Below are 14,789 nucleotides of genomic sequence, written 5' to 3'. Positions count from 1 at the left end.
TACAGTGGAGAAGTGAACTTCACAGGTGTGTATAGCAGTGGTTCCTGATCAGCTAAGTACTGTGGACCCCGTTTTTCAAAAGCCAAGCCTTGGACTTTGAAAAAATATATATTTCTATTGGTAGCTTTTGTTATGTGAATGGTGCAACAGACCCCTAGGGTCTGTAGACCACCAATTGGAAACCACTGGGTTGTGTGTATAATCCACATAATGCAACCCCTCTACACTTCCAAACACAGCATGCTGAATTCTGCCAAAAAGATACGCACTCAGAATACATGAAAGCTGAAAGCATGCTAAGTAACCACTTGACATTTTTTCCCCCTGGCATCTGATTGCCACTTTCTGGTTTTCAACATGTCTTGGATTCCATCATAAACACTTTCAAAGTAATATGTTTGTAAAAGCACAATGTGTACTAGAACTAACATTTTAATATACCATTGTTTTATATTTGTAACCCAGCCTTTTAAAGAAATGTCCACCAAAAGGTTATACAGTGGTACCTCGGGTTACAGACGCTTCAGGTTACAGACTCCGCTAACCCAGAAATAGTACCTCATGTTAAGAACTTTGCTTCAGGATGAGAACAGAAATTGTGCTCCAGCAGCGCGAGGCCCCATTAGCTAAAGTGGTACCTCAGGTTAAGAACAGTTTCAGGTTAAGAACGGACCTCCAGAACAAATTAAGTTCTTAACCCGAGGTACCACTGTATTCCTGGTTTGAGCCACACTTCCACTGTCCAGCAACCAACATCCACCCTCACCTTGATCAGAGGTCAAAATAATAAGAGTTAAGAATGGAAAAATTATTTCAAGGAAAAATCCTTACGTCTCACTGACCCCTAAATAACAAAACAGGCTGATAGCTGGACAGATTAAAAAACAGGAATCTTATCCTGTCTAGCTGCTAAATTTTGAAACAAAACTTGGCTAAGAACCCCCCCCCACACACACACTTCAATTATGTCCAAACCAGTCCAGTCCCATGCTGAGAAATACATGTGCAAGCCTGCCAGCAATGCACTGCTTCTTCCAGCCTCTCTAGTACGAACAGCACCAGCCTGAACTCCCGGGGAGGCTGGAGGACTTTCCTCTGAAAATACATGCAATAAATTTGATGGTGCAATTATATTATGCCATCCACCAGATGACAGTTTCAAGCAGCCATGTCTAAGATTCCAATGACATCATGTATATGACCTCTTTCCTGCAGTAGCCATTGGTTCCAAAGGTTTTAAGTGGCGGTTGAGCAGCCTACTAAGTCATTATGGACAGGAAGAAAATACCCAAACACACGGTCTAGATCAGGTAGTCAGTTCTCAGAAAAGTTTATCAAACATTTAGAAAATGGACACTCCAACAACATATGTCTAATATGCAAGATGAACTCTGCAAGGTGCACACTAATTAGTCTTCCTCCTCCTGCGAAGTTTGTGTAAAGTATGCAAACAGAAAAAAATTTACAATTTTTGCAAAGCAAATTTTTATTCTGTGCTTTTGGGCTCATACTCTTCTATCTCTTGAGTGGTTTACATTCCACTTGCAGCATATCGGTTTATGCAAAAAAAATATTCCTATGCAGCCAATATACATGGCAGAAATCATGGGTGGTATTCAATGATAGTTGCACACATCAAAGAATTGTACACCTAACTTCCACCCATCTGTGGAGGGAAGAGTTTGTTTGGTAGCAACCACAGACAGTGAGTAATGTGGGGTTTTTTTTAATGGCACACAGGTGTGGGGTCAATTAAGCAAAATGCTGGTTTTTATTGCAAGCTGCATCATAGTCTTTATTCAAAAAGACAGGTGTCAAAGGGAAGTTGGAAATATCCCAGGTCACTTTTCGTGCTGTGGCATGCCCATTCTAATTCAATCTGTGCAATTTGCAAAAATACATGGGTCCAAAGTTAGCTGTGAGATGGGGGAGGATGAGTTCCCCAAGTCTGCAGTCAGGATAGAATGAAAATGTGTTCTGGAACCGCTTTCGAAAACAGCTCAAGTCTTCAACCTGGATGCTAATGTCATGTTGGATTGCTAGTAGCTCCACAGCTCTCTCAACCACGTACTCATTCTGGAGCTGAGACAAGGAGCACGTTGAGTACACGACGTCTCCCCCAGGCTTGGCAGCAAGTATCCCAGCCCTGGGAAAGGAACAGAAAGAACTTTTTATTTATTTAAAGATTCACATCTCAAGGCACATCAGCTTCACAAGACAACGTACAGAATAATTACACAACAATGCTTAAAAGAGCTCCAGCTGAAAACAACCATCATACTTTGGGATAGACTTAGGAGAATCTAACTTAGCATCAGGAGATTACTGGATAAGTACATTAAAGTAAGGGTTCCAATTTGGCTAGAACTCCAGGTTTTTAAAGAAATATTTTCCTAGTCACCAAATCACCTCCAGAAGAGTAGGCAAGGAAGCATTACTGAAGTTGGATCCTCTGAATTGTATTTAATTAACCTACTCAGAGCAGACCCACTGAAATTAATGGGCCTAAGACAATAATAGCAATGAATTTCAATGAGTCTACTCCAAGTAAAACTTAGTTAAAAGCAACCCTTTGTCTTTTAAGCCACAAGAGCCTTACACATTTGTATGTGGGCAGGATGGCAGGCAGACGAGCACTTTTGTAGAGTTTTGTGGACTCATTTGCAATGCTGTGAATGATTTAATAAAGCCCTAATGTGAAACCCTGGTGTAGCTCAAAAGTTAACATGTATCACATAAGGTGAGGATCACTTACACAAGCAGCTCCACCTGGAGCATTGGCAGCATCTGACGCTCCCCCTTTCTCATTTGATTGAACATATTGTTCTCCTCTTCTATGACTGAGTGACGGTCATTTGTGCATGGTACATCCACGAGCACCTGCATGGGATAGAGGGCAAATATTCCAATTAAACTCGGTGGATTTTTACCTGTTTGTGCCCTCCCACACAGCTTGTCCCATATCACACAGCTTCTCATCAGGCTCCTTAAGGCACTACTGGATGATATCTTGGAGGTCATCTACTGCCATTCACAACTGCAACTGTTCTTAAGCCTCTTGCATGTAATACTCATACAGCCACTGTGGTGTAGTGGTTAGAGTGCTGGACTAAAACCAAAGGAAACCCAGGTTCAAATCCACACTCAATCATGAAACTGCCTGGGCAAGTTTAGGCTCTAGTCACCATCTTGCTGTCTACCCTCACAGGGTTGTGAGGAGAAACCATATACACCACCTTGAACTCCTTAGAGCAGGCATGGCCAAACTTGGCCCTCCAACTGTTTTTGGGACTACAACTCCCATCATCCCTACCTAACAGGACCAGTGGTCAGGGATGATGGGAATTGTAGTCCCAAAACAGCTTGAGGGCCAAGTTTGGCCATGCCTGCCTTAGAGGAAAGATGGGAAGTAAAAATAGGTAGATGGCATTCAAAGTATCCCAGAACTACACATTCTGATAACTAAAATTATTATTTTCCTATATCAAAGAAAAGGCTTGGGAATCATTATTTTTAATGGCTGGGTGTTTACAATAAAAATGCACTTCAGCTGGACTCTCTGAACCAAAGTTACATACGTTACCAGTAAAGGAGTTATCAGATGTGGCAGAAAGCACAGGTCTTGCCTATAGACACACCAGATAATATTCAACAAAGTATTAACTCTGAGTCCATTGATTTCAGGGGGTCCACTCTCAATATGACTAAGTTCAGTATCATCCACTGTCACGATCCTCCCCCCGCAAGGTGCAAATATATTCTAAAGGAGCAATCTGCACTCTGTAGAAGTGAGGGGGGAATGGAAGAGATCATATGTTCAATAGCTGCAGGCGCCTGCTGGCGCTCTTCTAATGGGTTACTCCTAGTAACATTATCTACAGCAATGCTTACCCTATCGTAAGTATTCATCTCCAGGTCACCCCACTTCCTTCCATCCCATGATGTAATCCTCACTATCTCATTGAGCTCTTCCGGAAGGTAGCTATGGAGAATTTGACGCAGCCGACGAGTGCGGGAAACAGAGAGGTCATTGGCGGCCAGCTGTCCTAATGAAAGAACAACAACAGCATACACCAAGGGCAGACAGATTCTCGGAGGCTCCAAATCAACAAACCAAAATTTGCACATGACTGAGAAACGATGAATATGTTGCCAACCTCCTTAAAAGAAGACCCCATCAGTTTTGGCAGTGTGTGAATGTGTGTATGTGTACACACACAAACACATTCCCCCCCACAAAAGTATTTTTTTTTATTGTCAGGATTAACAACTAGCCATACTCCGCCACCACATAGACATCTGGGATGCTGGGGGAATGAGAGAGTCGCCCCATGTTGACATATAATAGGAAATTATCTTTTATATGTTTAATGCAGACATAGTGCTGGGTGGACATGTGATCGTGTGTGCCTTGAATATGTGTGTGCTCTCTGTGTGCGTGCATAAGAGTGTGGGTCACACCCACTCTTGGCATGCGGAGCCTGGAGAGTTGGCCAAGGGTGAATGTGGTGCTCTTGCCACTCCTGCTCTACAGAGAGAGAAGGAGCTGTTGGAGCTGGAAGAGGCCAGAGAAAATGTCCTGCTACCTTCCCTGAGACGGCCTTCTGGAGAGTAACCTGTGTAATCAAAATTGCACTGCACCACAAGCAGAAGCAAACATGATGCATCACACCAGACTATCTTATCCTTTCAACTCTTTCCGGATAGATATAGTAAAAACAGTTTTCACTAACTGGTCCTGTCTACACCATTTGAGCACCACCTGCAGCAGAAGAATTCTACTTACGACAACATCCAGTCTGTAGAAGGGCCAGCATCTTTCCACCTGGTGCTGCGCAAAGGTCAAGGACCAGGTTGCCAGGCTGCACATTGAGAGCCAAGACGGGCAAGACAGATGCAGCATCCAGAAGATAATAGCCCAGAACTCCTAACATGTCTGGTCTATGAAAAAAGGGAACAGATGAAGTTTAGCGTGACAGGCACAGGAAATTTGAGCCTCAATTAATTCCTATTTAAAATGCACTGGCAGTATGGAAGGGCTGCAGCTCAACTGTGGAGCATACGCTCTGCATGCAAATAGTTCTAGCTTGAATCTCTAGGTAGAGCTGGGAAAGACAAATGATGGAGAGCTGCTGCCAGTCAGTGTAGGCAATACTGAGATACATGGACCAACGTCTAACTCAGTATAAGGCATATGACATTCATGCTCATGCACCCGTGCACGGTGGGGTTCTGCCAATAAGAGAAGAAGAAAAAGAGTTTGGATTTGATATCCCGCTTTATCACTACCTGAAGGAGTCTCAAAGCGGCTAACATTCTCCTTTCCCTTCCTCCCTCACAACAAACACTCTATGAGGTGAGTGGGGCTGAGAGACTTCAAAGAAGTGTGACTGGCCCAAGGTCACCCAGCAACTGCATGTGGAGGAGCAGAGACGCGAACCCAGTTCCCCAGATTACAAGTCCACCACTCTTAACCACTACACCACACTGGCACAATATAATACCAGGGGCTTTGACACCATCTAGCTTCCCTTCCATCTATTCCATATTTTCGTGGGAGAGAAGACTGTTCCTACACTCAGCTTTACTAAGTGAAAAAAGTTAAGAAGCAAGAACTAAGCACCTTAACAACTGAGAGACAAAAGATCCATTTGTTGTCATTGGCAGCAATCAGGTATTTTAGACGTTTGCAAGTAATGGGCAGTATTCAACTACTGCTGCCCATCAGAATAAGGAGTTCCACTTGTGTAACAGGACTCCCCATCCTCACCCCTCTGTATGTGCCCTGTCCTGACGCTTCCCCAAATCTACTCCGGTGGATTGTGAGAACCCCAGAACAGATTTAGGGGGGTGGGGAGGAGAACATTTCAATGAACAAGAAGAAATCCATGGGCTAAGTTGGATTCTGCCCAATGCAATTATTTTTATCTTACAAATGCTGAAGAGCACCCCGACACCCACCTCCTCACCCAAAATGAGCTATGTACCTGGCTGGATGAAAAAGGCTGATATCTCCTTTGGGGAATGTGTAACATTTTATGTTGGGACTGATGGATATGAAAGGAGAATGAGGAGGTTGCGCTTGGGGCTCAGAGGATTCAGTCTGAGTTTCTGAGGATGAGTCAGGCTCACTGGCACCTTGCTCAACTGCAGAATCCAGGTCCTGCTCTACTTTTCCAGATTCCCAGATGAAATCCGCTGCCTGCATTTCTTCCAGTTCCTTGGTGACCTTCTGTGCATCACAGTAATTGTTGATAAGAGCTCCATATTTTTGCTCCGAGAGAAGACCGATGCGGATCGAGGGCCAGAGGCTGCCAAACTGCACACCATAGGTCATGTCGAAGACCCGCAGAGCCCGTCTGGTGCAAGGCACGCGAGGAGTAGTGGATGCCTTTACATGGATGAAAATGTGAAACAGGTAAAATATTAGTGCTGATAATGTTTGGGCATTGCATGCACCACCCACCTCTTGACCATGATGTGGCCCTACAGTGCTTGGATGTATGAGTGCACAGTGAAATCAAAGACCAGGGCCAATGTCGCTGGCATTTCCTAGCCATCCTGACATCAGGGACGGACCCATACAATGTCCTCCACCCACATCCCCGTGAGATAGCACCAGCAGGGAACAGCTCCCTTCTTATGGGCACACACACTCTATGTGCGTTCTACCATCAGGAGGTCCATATTCTGCACCTTACTGATACAAACTAAGCTATTTGTTCAGGTGAAATGCCATATTTTGCAACAGCCTCGAAGCTGTTTGTCACAACAGAAGAAGGAAAACTACAACTCAAGGAACAATGCAGGCTGGGGGCCAATGGCAGTTGGAGTGCAACATCCCTATCTAGATTAGGGTTTCCCAAACTTGGGTTTTGGACTACAATCCCCATCATCCTAGACCACTGGCCCTGCTAGCTAGGGATGATGGGAGTTGTAGTCCAAAACCAGCTGTAGTGCCAAGTTTGGGAAACCCTGCTCTAGAGAATGGGCTCCTACCAAGAAGCCTTCTCTAAAAGGGCCAAGCAAACACGCTAAATTAATTTGACGTAACGGAGGCCACGGCAAGCGAGGCGGGAGAGAGAGGCCGGATTGCAGAGCCGGGACAAAGTGCCGAGGACTGGACGGAGATCGGGGTGGGTAATAAAAACACGGGGGGCGGAGGAGGCAACGCAGCGACGAGGACCCTCTGAAGGGCACGGGGCGGGGTGTCCTTTGGGGCTTCACTGGGCTGGGCATGGGAGCGCGCCGCAGGAGCTGTGGGTCGGGGTCCGCGTCCCTCGCGCCTCACCCATTTCTTCTTTTGCGCGTGCCGGTGCCGGCGGGGAACGAAGGCGAAGGACGGGGCCGTCGGCAAAGCCGCCTCTTTCCGCAGCAGCTGCACCAGCAGCCCCTTCCCGCTTGCAGTACGTGCAGCCGCCATCGCTCGGCTCCAGCGCCAATGAGGACAGCCCGCCGGCCGACGCAGAAGCTCCTCCTCCTCTTCTGCCAAGCGTCGGGGCGGAGCGGGCATCTTTTCCGGTGGACGCCGGGTTGCCGGAGCCTCGTGCATTTTGCGCCGCGCATGTACCGCGAAAGGTATCGGAGAATTCGCTCTTGCCGAGACGCGTGCCGCCGGAGGTTTCATTTCAAGCAGGTCGTTTCGGGCACAGGTTACCACGTCTTGCTACCTGTAGCACAGGCATGGGGAATATGTGGTCCAGGCCTTCTGGGTGGGACCCCAACACGCACGGCCAGTGGCCTAGGTCTGCAACAGGGGCAGCCGACGAAGTGCCTTTCACTGCAACTCCCAGCAGCCCAGGCACTATGGCTAAGGGCAGAGGATGGTGGGAGCTGTAGTCCAAAACATCTGGTAGGCACCAGCAAGTTTAGGGTGACAGAGCCTAGAGACGCAAGTTTTCCATTTCTGGCTGCATGGGTCTGCATCTGCTCTTCAATTATGTGAAAACCAAATGAGGAGCTCATTTTTTCTTCCCAATTTCAGCTTGCTAGCACTGTGGGGCTACACCATGATGATGTGTGTGATGTGCATAGTGCCCATAATAGAGCAGTCGCAAACATGGAATGTTGGCTCATCAGAATTGATATTTTCAGTGCTAAATTGATATGTAAGGTAACCCAAGTTTGTTTATGACATTTAACAACTCTTCCTTAGTTTAAAGCAAACTCCTACTGTGTGATTTTAAAAGTCCCTGCAAGCCACCCTGGTGAGGTATGTCCTTGAGTAGCCAGGGCTGATGGATGTAGTCCATCTGGAGGGGACCCAGTGTTGAGGAAGACTGCCCTAAAGTACAGTGGTACCTCTGGTTATGAACTTAATTCATTCCGAAGGTCTGTTCTTAAGCTGAAACCGTTCTTATCCCGAGGTTTGCTTTATTAATGGGGCCTCCCACTGGAGGCACAGGATTTGTGTTCACATCCTGGGGCAAATTTCGCAACCAGGAGCAGCTACTTCCGGGTTAGCAGAGCTCATAACATGAAGCGTTTGTAACCAGAGGTACTACTGTATATCTGCCATTAAAAGGTAATTCACTGGTCTCTCACATGAAACAATCACACCTTCAGGAATCTGGATCCTCAAAGTGGAAATCTACCCTAGAGGTTTTCCGTAGGATATTGTTACCTCAAATTAGGACACCTATCCTTTTTAGCAGTTGTCTGACATTCAAAAATTAGTGGCTGAAGTTTCTCCCAGTTTGTGTCAAGATGTCTGCAGGTCAGGCAGACACTAGGTTGTTAAACTGGCTTCTGATCAGCTTCCCTCCCCTCACACACTCCTGCCATTCCAGAGGTCCGTGTATCGTAAGAAAAGGCCTGACACTGATGAGACTGTAGCTCTGATGTTAAGAAAGGAAAATGGGGGCCCATGGTACAAAACGACAAAATAAGCCTTAGTAGCTTGCCTGAACATGTTGCAAACTTGGTACCATGGTCATCAGAATTGTTTGAAATAAAAGCAGCTAGTGTAGGCACTCAGCTGATTTGATTCTGCGTCCATCTTCCACAGTGGGGAGTTCTTTCCTTCCTAGGATTCGTTCAATGTAAGTTTGATGTTGGTATAGGAATGTCTCCAGCTGTACAGGCGAACACAGTTGCTAGGCAGCTGCAAATACAGCTGGGATAGACACCACATAGGCACCATGTGTAGCATGGGAAAGATTACATATAAGCTTTCAGGTTACATGTGTGACTATGTAGACAGAATGCAATTTAAAAATATATCTCACTAAGAAAGGTTCCGCTCATATTATTATTATGTAAACATATCTACATGATCTCTTCTAATCTGCAATCTCTTCTAAATTTTGGATTCTATCTCCCACACTTACTATAAAAGAATAGGAAGATGCATATTATTGAGAGAAAGAAATGGACATTGTGGAAAGAGGAGGTAGCCAGCAGCACACACAGGACTATATTGTTTAGGACCCTAAAACCACATACTGTCCACACACACAACCTACCTAACCACCTACATCCTTTCCAATATTTCTTTCACCTATACTATACATACTGTTCTGACCTCCTCTTTGGTTTCTCCCTCACAGTTACTATTAAGGATATTAGTTGCTGTTTTCTGAAGATCTATATGCAATTTAAAGTTTTCAATGTCATGAAAAAATGGATCCTTTGCATTACTAAATTGCCTAATTTTTTATGTTTAACTTCCGAGCATGCTAAGATGTCTTGGCTGTCATAACAAGCAAACATTTTCACATTTGACAGGAAATATCTTTAATATCAGAAGTCTACAGAAACACTTTGTTAAGCAGCCACAAATCTTCTACATAACAGATGTATCCTGATGGCAACTCTTAAATTCTCCCAGAATTACTACAGAGCTAGTTGCATTCACTTTCATATCACATGTGCAGAGCTGCATGTTTACTCAAACTGAACACTCAGGTTTTCATCAGCTATGCATGAGGACGACACAGGCTTATATTAACATTTATTTCAATTTGCTGAAGAGTTTATGAGCCACCTGAAAAACCAAAAGATGAACAAATTAAATTAACAGGAGCTTCTTTAGCAACAGATACATTAGTCCTAATATCCTTCTTTAGGCATTATACCCAAGAGAAATATGTGATGGGGGAAGCTGGAGTGAATGTACTAGCTCTGTCCCTTAACTTTTCCCATCTCCCACCAATTTGGGGAGGGTGAACTTTTGAAACAGGGAGCCTCCTGTGCTTGTCGAGACTCCACACACATTTCAGAACCATGGAAAACCAGTGTTCTAAAATGCACACAGTGCAAAAGGCTCCACACTTCAGGAATTTATCTTTCAACTCCCACAGGCAATCAAATGGAATGGAGGGCAAAGCTAGCACATGTTTTATTCAGTATAACACCTGAGGAGGGCTACTGTTTTGCTCCCTCTGGGAACCAACTGCATTCTTGCACAATATATTCTTGCCTACTTACAATCAAGAAAGCTGGTTACAGAAAAATGTACTTTAGAAGCAACAAGCCAATATTTCACAAACCTCTGCATCGTTATTACGCAACACTCCTTTGTAATGTTTTATTTTGAATTTTTTTAAGATACTATTTTAGGATATTGTTATAAAAATCGCGTAAGTTTATGTTTTCTTTTTTCTAGTTTTTCTTCTTTTGTCTTATAATTCTTTATATTTTTAATAAAGAATATTAAAAAGATAATATCTGTTTCCTCTTAGTAATGTTGCTTTGAATGTATACTTTATATTTGACCTTCAGTAATGTTTTATTCTGGATTGTTTTATCTGATGTTTTAATGCGGTGTAAACCGCTTTTGAGATTTTCCCTTTAAAATATAAAGCTGTGTAGAAATGAAATCATTAATAATAACATTTCTAAAAAACTAATTTATAAAGCTGACAGTGTAATTCCACACCCACAAGATAAATGTCAAAATAGTACTTCAATTCAGTTATTCAATCTATATTGACGTTCAATAAAGTGTCTGTGGCTCAACACTGAAGAAATAAGGTATTTGGCCACAAAATACTGTTCACACTTAGAAATTACTCTGAGACAAACTTACACAATGGTCTCTAGCATGCAGGAAGTCAAAGAGTTCCTCTGTACACTTCTCCTCTGTATGGGACTTGGATGACACTCGAGCATTACACTCCTCTAAACGTTCCCGAGCTTTCACACATTTCTCAATCTGTTCACAATGCTCCCTTAGAGTAGTTAAAGGATCCTGGACAAAAAGGAAGATATATAATAGGCACAGTTAATGCAAATGAGCGATTGCTAAGAGAGAGGTTCAACTTTACCACCACAAGCTAGAATATAAAAGCTTGCTATAATTTGTCCTGGATAGATGATAATGACAAGCATACAAATGATGAGATCTAAAATGTCAGGCGTTAACAGTCCTGTTGTCAAAAGATTCTGCCTCTACACTTCCAACTTTAGTGTTAAAGGTAAAGGTAAAGGTACCCCTGCCCGTACGGGCCAATCTTGACAGACTCTGGGGTTGTGCGCCCATCTCACTCAAGAGGCCAGGGGCCAGCGCTGTCCGGAGACACTTCCGGGTCACGTGGCCAGCGTGACATCGCTGCTCTGGCGAGCCAGAGCCGCACACGGAAACGCCGTTTACCTTCCCGCTGGTAAGCGGTCCCTATTTATCTACTTGCACCCGGAGGTGCTTTCGAACTGCTAGGTCGGCAGGCGCTGGGACCGAGCAGCGGGAGCGCACCCCGCCGCAGGGATTCGAACCGCCGACCTTTCGATCGGCAAGTCCTAGGCGCTGAGGCTTTAACCCACAGCGCCACCTGCGTCCCCAACTTTAGTGTTACAGTCAGGTAAATTACAATCATTTTTCTAAGGTAGAACCAAGAGCCACAACAGGATTATAAATAAGGAGCATGTGAACCAAGCCTAACTTAAATGAGGTGCAGAACCTGTATATGGATTCTAATCCAGATGGCTTTCATTCTTGCGCTAGACTGTGGGGGAAATGTTATGGTTAAGTTACATACAAAACCAAGTTGTGGGTGTTTGAAAAATATCCTCCTAAACTGCAGTATTTGAAAGTAGAGAAAGCCTATGATGCAGCACTACACCACATCTCAATATATAAAAGGTTCAAAATAGATATGGAGAAGAAACAGCACTTGTATCACACTTGACAAACACAATTTGTGTATTGATTTATCATTTTGTGACTTATCAGTGCCTAGGAAACAGTTATATACTGTTGGGAAAGCAAGTAAGCTACACCCAAGTTTGCCAGAATCAATATGTACTCCTATGCCAGTAAGTATACATATGAAGAAACTGTTGTGGGACTCCAGAGATATTCAAAACTATTTAAGTTGTCACTATAAGTATCACTTATTAAACATTATGATCCTGAAGACAGACAGGATGTGAATGGCAGTTTCTGTATGGCAAAATGTGATGCAAATAACCTTTCTACAGCCAAGTAGCTATGTATTAAAACTTAACTAATGCACTTTCAGTTCTGAACCAAAGTACAGGCATACCTTGGAGATAGTGCAGGTTCAGTTCCAGACCACCACAATAAAGCAAATATCGCAATAAAGTGAGTCACACAAAACCATTTGTTTCCCAAGTGTATATAAAAGTTATGTTTCCACTATACTGTAGCCTATTAAGCCATGCCCCCGCCCCCAACTGCAGGAGCAGGAGGGGGGAAACCTCAGTTCCAGCCCTAGCTAGGTCCACTCCTGTGGCCTGAAGAAGGTCATCAGGGGGCTTCCTTCCCCTGGAAGTGGTCAAGCTGCCTGCAGCTGCACCCAGGTCCTCATAAGGAACAGTATCTGTGAGACGCAATAAAGCAAATCTCAATAAAACAAAGTATGCCTGTACTTCCCTACCCCCAGCCTTTTGTACCTTTCCCTGGTTTTCTAAATACAAATAAGACATTTTATGGACTAGGATTTAAGAAGTCTGCTGCTCTCAAAGGATTAATCTTTCCCCATTATCATTATAATAAAGTTTACCTACCACAAGCTCTTCCTCCTCCTCCTCCTCCTGGACAGAGATGCAAGAAAATAAGAATGGACTCGTAAGTGTCATGATTATTTCCATAATAAGAGTATACTTAACCATATCAAAACCCATTCCACTTATTTGCATTTTCGCTATGTGGTACTGTACAACTTCTATTTCATAACACATATATATGTCTGTTATAACAAAAATGTCTGATATTCCTAGATATTTATTTAAAAGGGTCCCTTCAAACTGATATTCAAAACCAATGTATATGTACATTTTAACAGGCTGGACTTTAAACCTTTCACTAGGCATCTTTCTAACCTGTTAGGGACTTGGTGGCAAGAGGTATAGTGACCACAGTATTGTTGTGGAAACAGGCCCCCAATGCTGAGGGGAAATTATGGCTTAACTAGAACCAGATCAAAACTCATGGGAAATGCTCCAGCTCTTCAGGCACTGGAGATATCCTGACAAGGGTGGGTGTCAAGGAGCAGAATGGAAATAAGGCTAAGCCTTATTTAAGAAAGCCTCTTAGATATGGGTAGAACAAACTGAGAAACGGATGTGGTAAAGACTGATCGGAGAGTCAGAGGCAGCAGTATACTGAACATATTGTGAAGCAACATAATATGGGACAGGATAAATAAAGGACAGTCAGACACAACAAGCATACAAAAACAGTAATAGTGGAATTCAAGATATAAACTGTAGCAATGCTGAAAAGAACAGCAGCTGTATAACACTTAATATTTGCAACCAGAATATTACATCAGGCACTGGGCAGAACACATATATTAAACAGCAAGCCTCTGGCAGAGACCACTTATTAAAAAGAAGGGGTAGAAACCGCTGATCTCTTACTTGAAGAGCAGAACACGTGTGTGTGCACGTATACACACGGAAGTCAGGACCTTAATGAAAACCTGTTAAGTTTTAATTTTCACTGTACTCCATTCTGGGCTTCCTCTGGCAACGGAGAACAGATATTTGGCGCTATCTGTTATGATGGTGACTAATAAATATAAATAAATGAGAACAAGCAAGATGCGAGGAGAAAAAATGACTCGGAGAAGGGAAGGATCGGGGGGGGGGGGGAATAATAAAAAGAGGGCCTCTGGCACGAGAGAGAGAGAGATTAACCTGCGAGCATCAGGAAGAAAGCAGGGGAGTGTCGACAGGAGACACAACGAAGACTGAATTCTGCCTCCCGTCATGGGTCAGCTCTGTAAAACCCAGAAGCCGGTGGCGAGTGAGGCACCTCGTCCACGGCTGTTTCTACCCCACCCGCTATGGCACTCGGACCGTTTAAGGAAGGCCCACTGACAGGGCAGGCCCATAGGCGTCTACTCGGAAGCAAGTACCATTGCGTTCGGCGGCGCTTGCTCCCGGGTAAGTGCGTTCAGGGCTGCAGGTTAGGCTATGAGCAGGTCTCCAACGGTCGCTCTGTGAGGAGAAGAAACGAAAAGGAAAAGAAACCCGGAGGGAAGAGAGGGAGGCCCAGAGGTGGGGAGGCTGGGAGGAGGGGGAGGGAAAGCACACCATCCCGCATCCCAGAGCAAAGATGCTTCGCCTCGCCGTCTCCCGGGCTGCGCTCACCTCGGGGTCCCCGCTCCGGCCCTCCAGCGCCTTCTCATCCTGCCGCCCCATCGCCGCAAATCTCCCTCAAGCCTGGCTCCGCTTCCCCAGAAGGACGCCGAAGGGTCACCCGCAACCTCGGCGGAAATCCCGCCCACTCACAGCGCGCTTTCCGACGGCGACGACCTTCTTCAGATGGCTCCCTTTCTCGACGTACGCAGGCGAGGTGGCGGCGTTGTCCTCCGGCGTACACA

The 14,789-nt window shown here is 44.7% G+C and overlaps 2 protein-coding genes across 4 annotated transcripts; both read right to left on the bottom strand.

Moving 5' to 3' along the window:
* Nucleotides 1-1,768: 1,768 nt before the first annotated feature.
* On the bottom strand, nt 1,769-7,728 carry NSUN4 (NOP2/Sun RNA methyltransferase 4). The gene is made up of 6 exons (XM_083742465.1): nt 7,292-7,728; nt 5,988-6,391; nt 4,787-4,941; nt 3,892-4,046; nt 2,756-2,880; nt 1,769-2,146 (listed from the first exon to the last, which is right to left on the bottom strand). The coding sequence occupies exons 1-6, from the start codon at nt 7,625-7,627 to the stop codon at nt 1,870-1,872; spliced, it is 1,452 nt and encodes a 483-aa protein (XP_083598591.1). The 5' UTR covers nt 7,628-7,728; the 3' UTR covers nt 1,769-1,869.
* Nucleotides 7,729-9,718: 1,990 nt separating this feature from the next.
* Nucleotides 9,719-14,784, bottom strand: UQCRH (ubiquinol-cytochrome c reductase hinge protein). 3 transcript variants are annotated; one of them, XM_083742586.1, is made up of 4 exons: nt 14,557-14,784; nt 12,967-12,993; nt 11,030-11,191; nt 9,719-9,985 (listed from the first exon to the last, which is right to left on the bottom strand). In XM_083742586.1, the coding sequence occupies exons 1-4, from the start codon at nt 14,605-14,607 to the stop codon at nt 9,953-9,955; spliced, it is 273 nt and encodes a 90-aa protein (XP_083598712.1). In that variant the 5' UTR covers nt 14,608-14,784; the 3' UTR covers nt 9,719-9,952. The 3 variants fall into 3 exon arrangements, with proteins under 3 accessions (XP_083598712.1, XP_083598713.1, XP_083598714.1); XM_083742587.1 differs by having other exon boundaries at nt 12,967-12,990; nt 14,557-14,692; XM_083742588.1 differs by lacking the exon at nt 12,967-12,993 and having other exon boundaries at nt 14,557-14,669.
* Between the last annotated feature and the right edge of the window lie 5 nt (nt 14,785-14,789).

The sequence above is a fragment of the Podarcis gaigeae genome (assembly GCF_964106915.1).
Source record: "Podarcis gaigeae genome assembly, chromosome: 6".
NCBI lineage: Eukaryota > Metazoa > Chordata > Lepidosauria > Squamata > Lacertidae > Podarcis > Podarcis gaigeae.
The sequence above is the reverse complement of the archived record's forward strand: the minus strand, read 5'-3'. Positions and strand labels throughout refer to the sequence as shown.

Excerpts from the sequence above, each read along its gene's own strand:
- UQCRH (XM_083742586.1), bottom strand. The coding sequence starts at position 14,607 with ATGGGGCGGCAGGATGAGAAGGCGCTGGAGGGCCGGAGCGGGGACCCC. Across the intron at positions 12,994-14,556 it reads GCCGGAGCGGGGACCCCGAG|GAGGAGGAGGAGGAGGAAGA; the intron begins GTGAGCGCAGCC and ends ATCTCTGTCCAG. Across the intron at positions 11,192-12,966 it reads AGGAGGAGGAAGAGCTTGTG|GATCCTTTAACTACTCTAAG; the intron begins GTAGGTAAACTT and ends CTTTTTGTCCAG.
- NSUN4 (XM_083742465.1), bottom strand. The coding sequence starts at position 7,627 with ATGAAACCTCCGGCGGCACGCGTCTCGGCAAGAGCGAATTCTCCGATA. Across the intron at positions 6,392-7,291 it reads ACGCGCAAAAGAAGAAATGG|GCATCCACTACTCCTCGCGT; the intron begins GTGAGGCGCGAG and ends ATCCATGTAAAG. Across the intron at positions 4,942-5,987 it reads AGCCTTTTTCATCCAGCCAG|ACCAGACATGTTAGGAGTTC; the intron begins GTACATAGCTCA and ends CTTTTTTCATAG.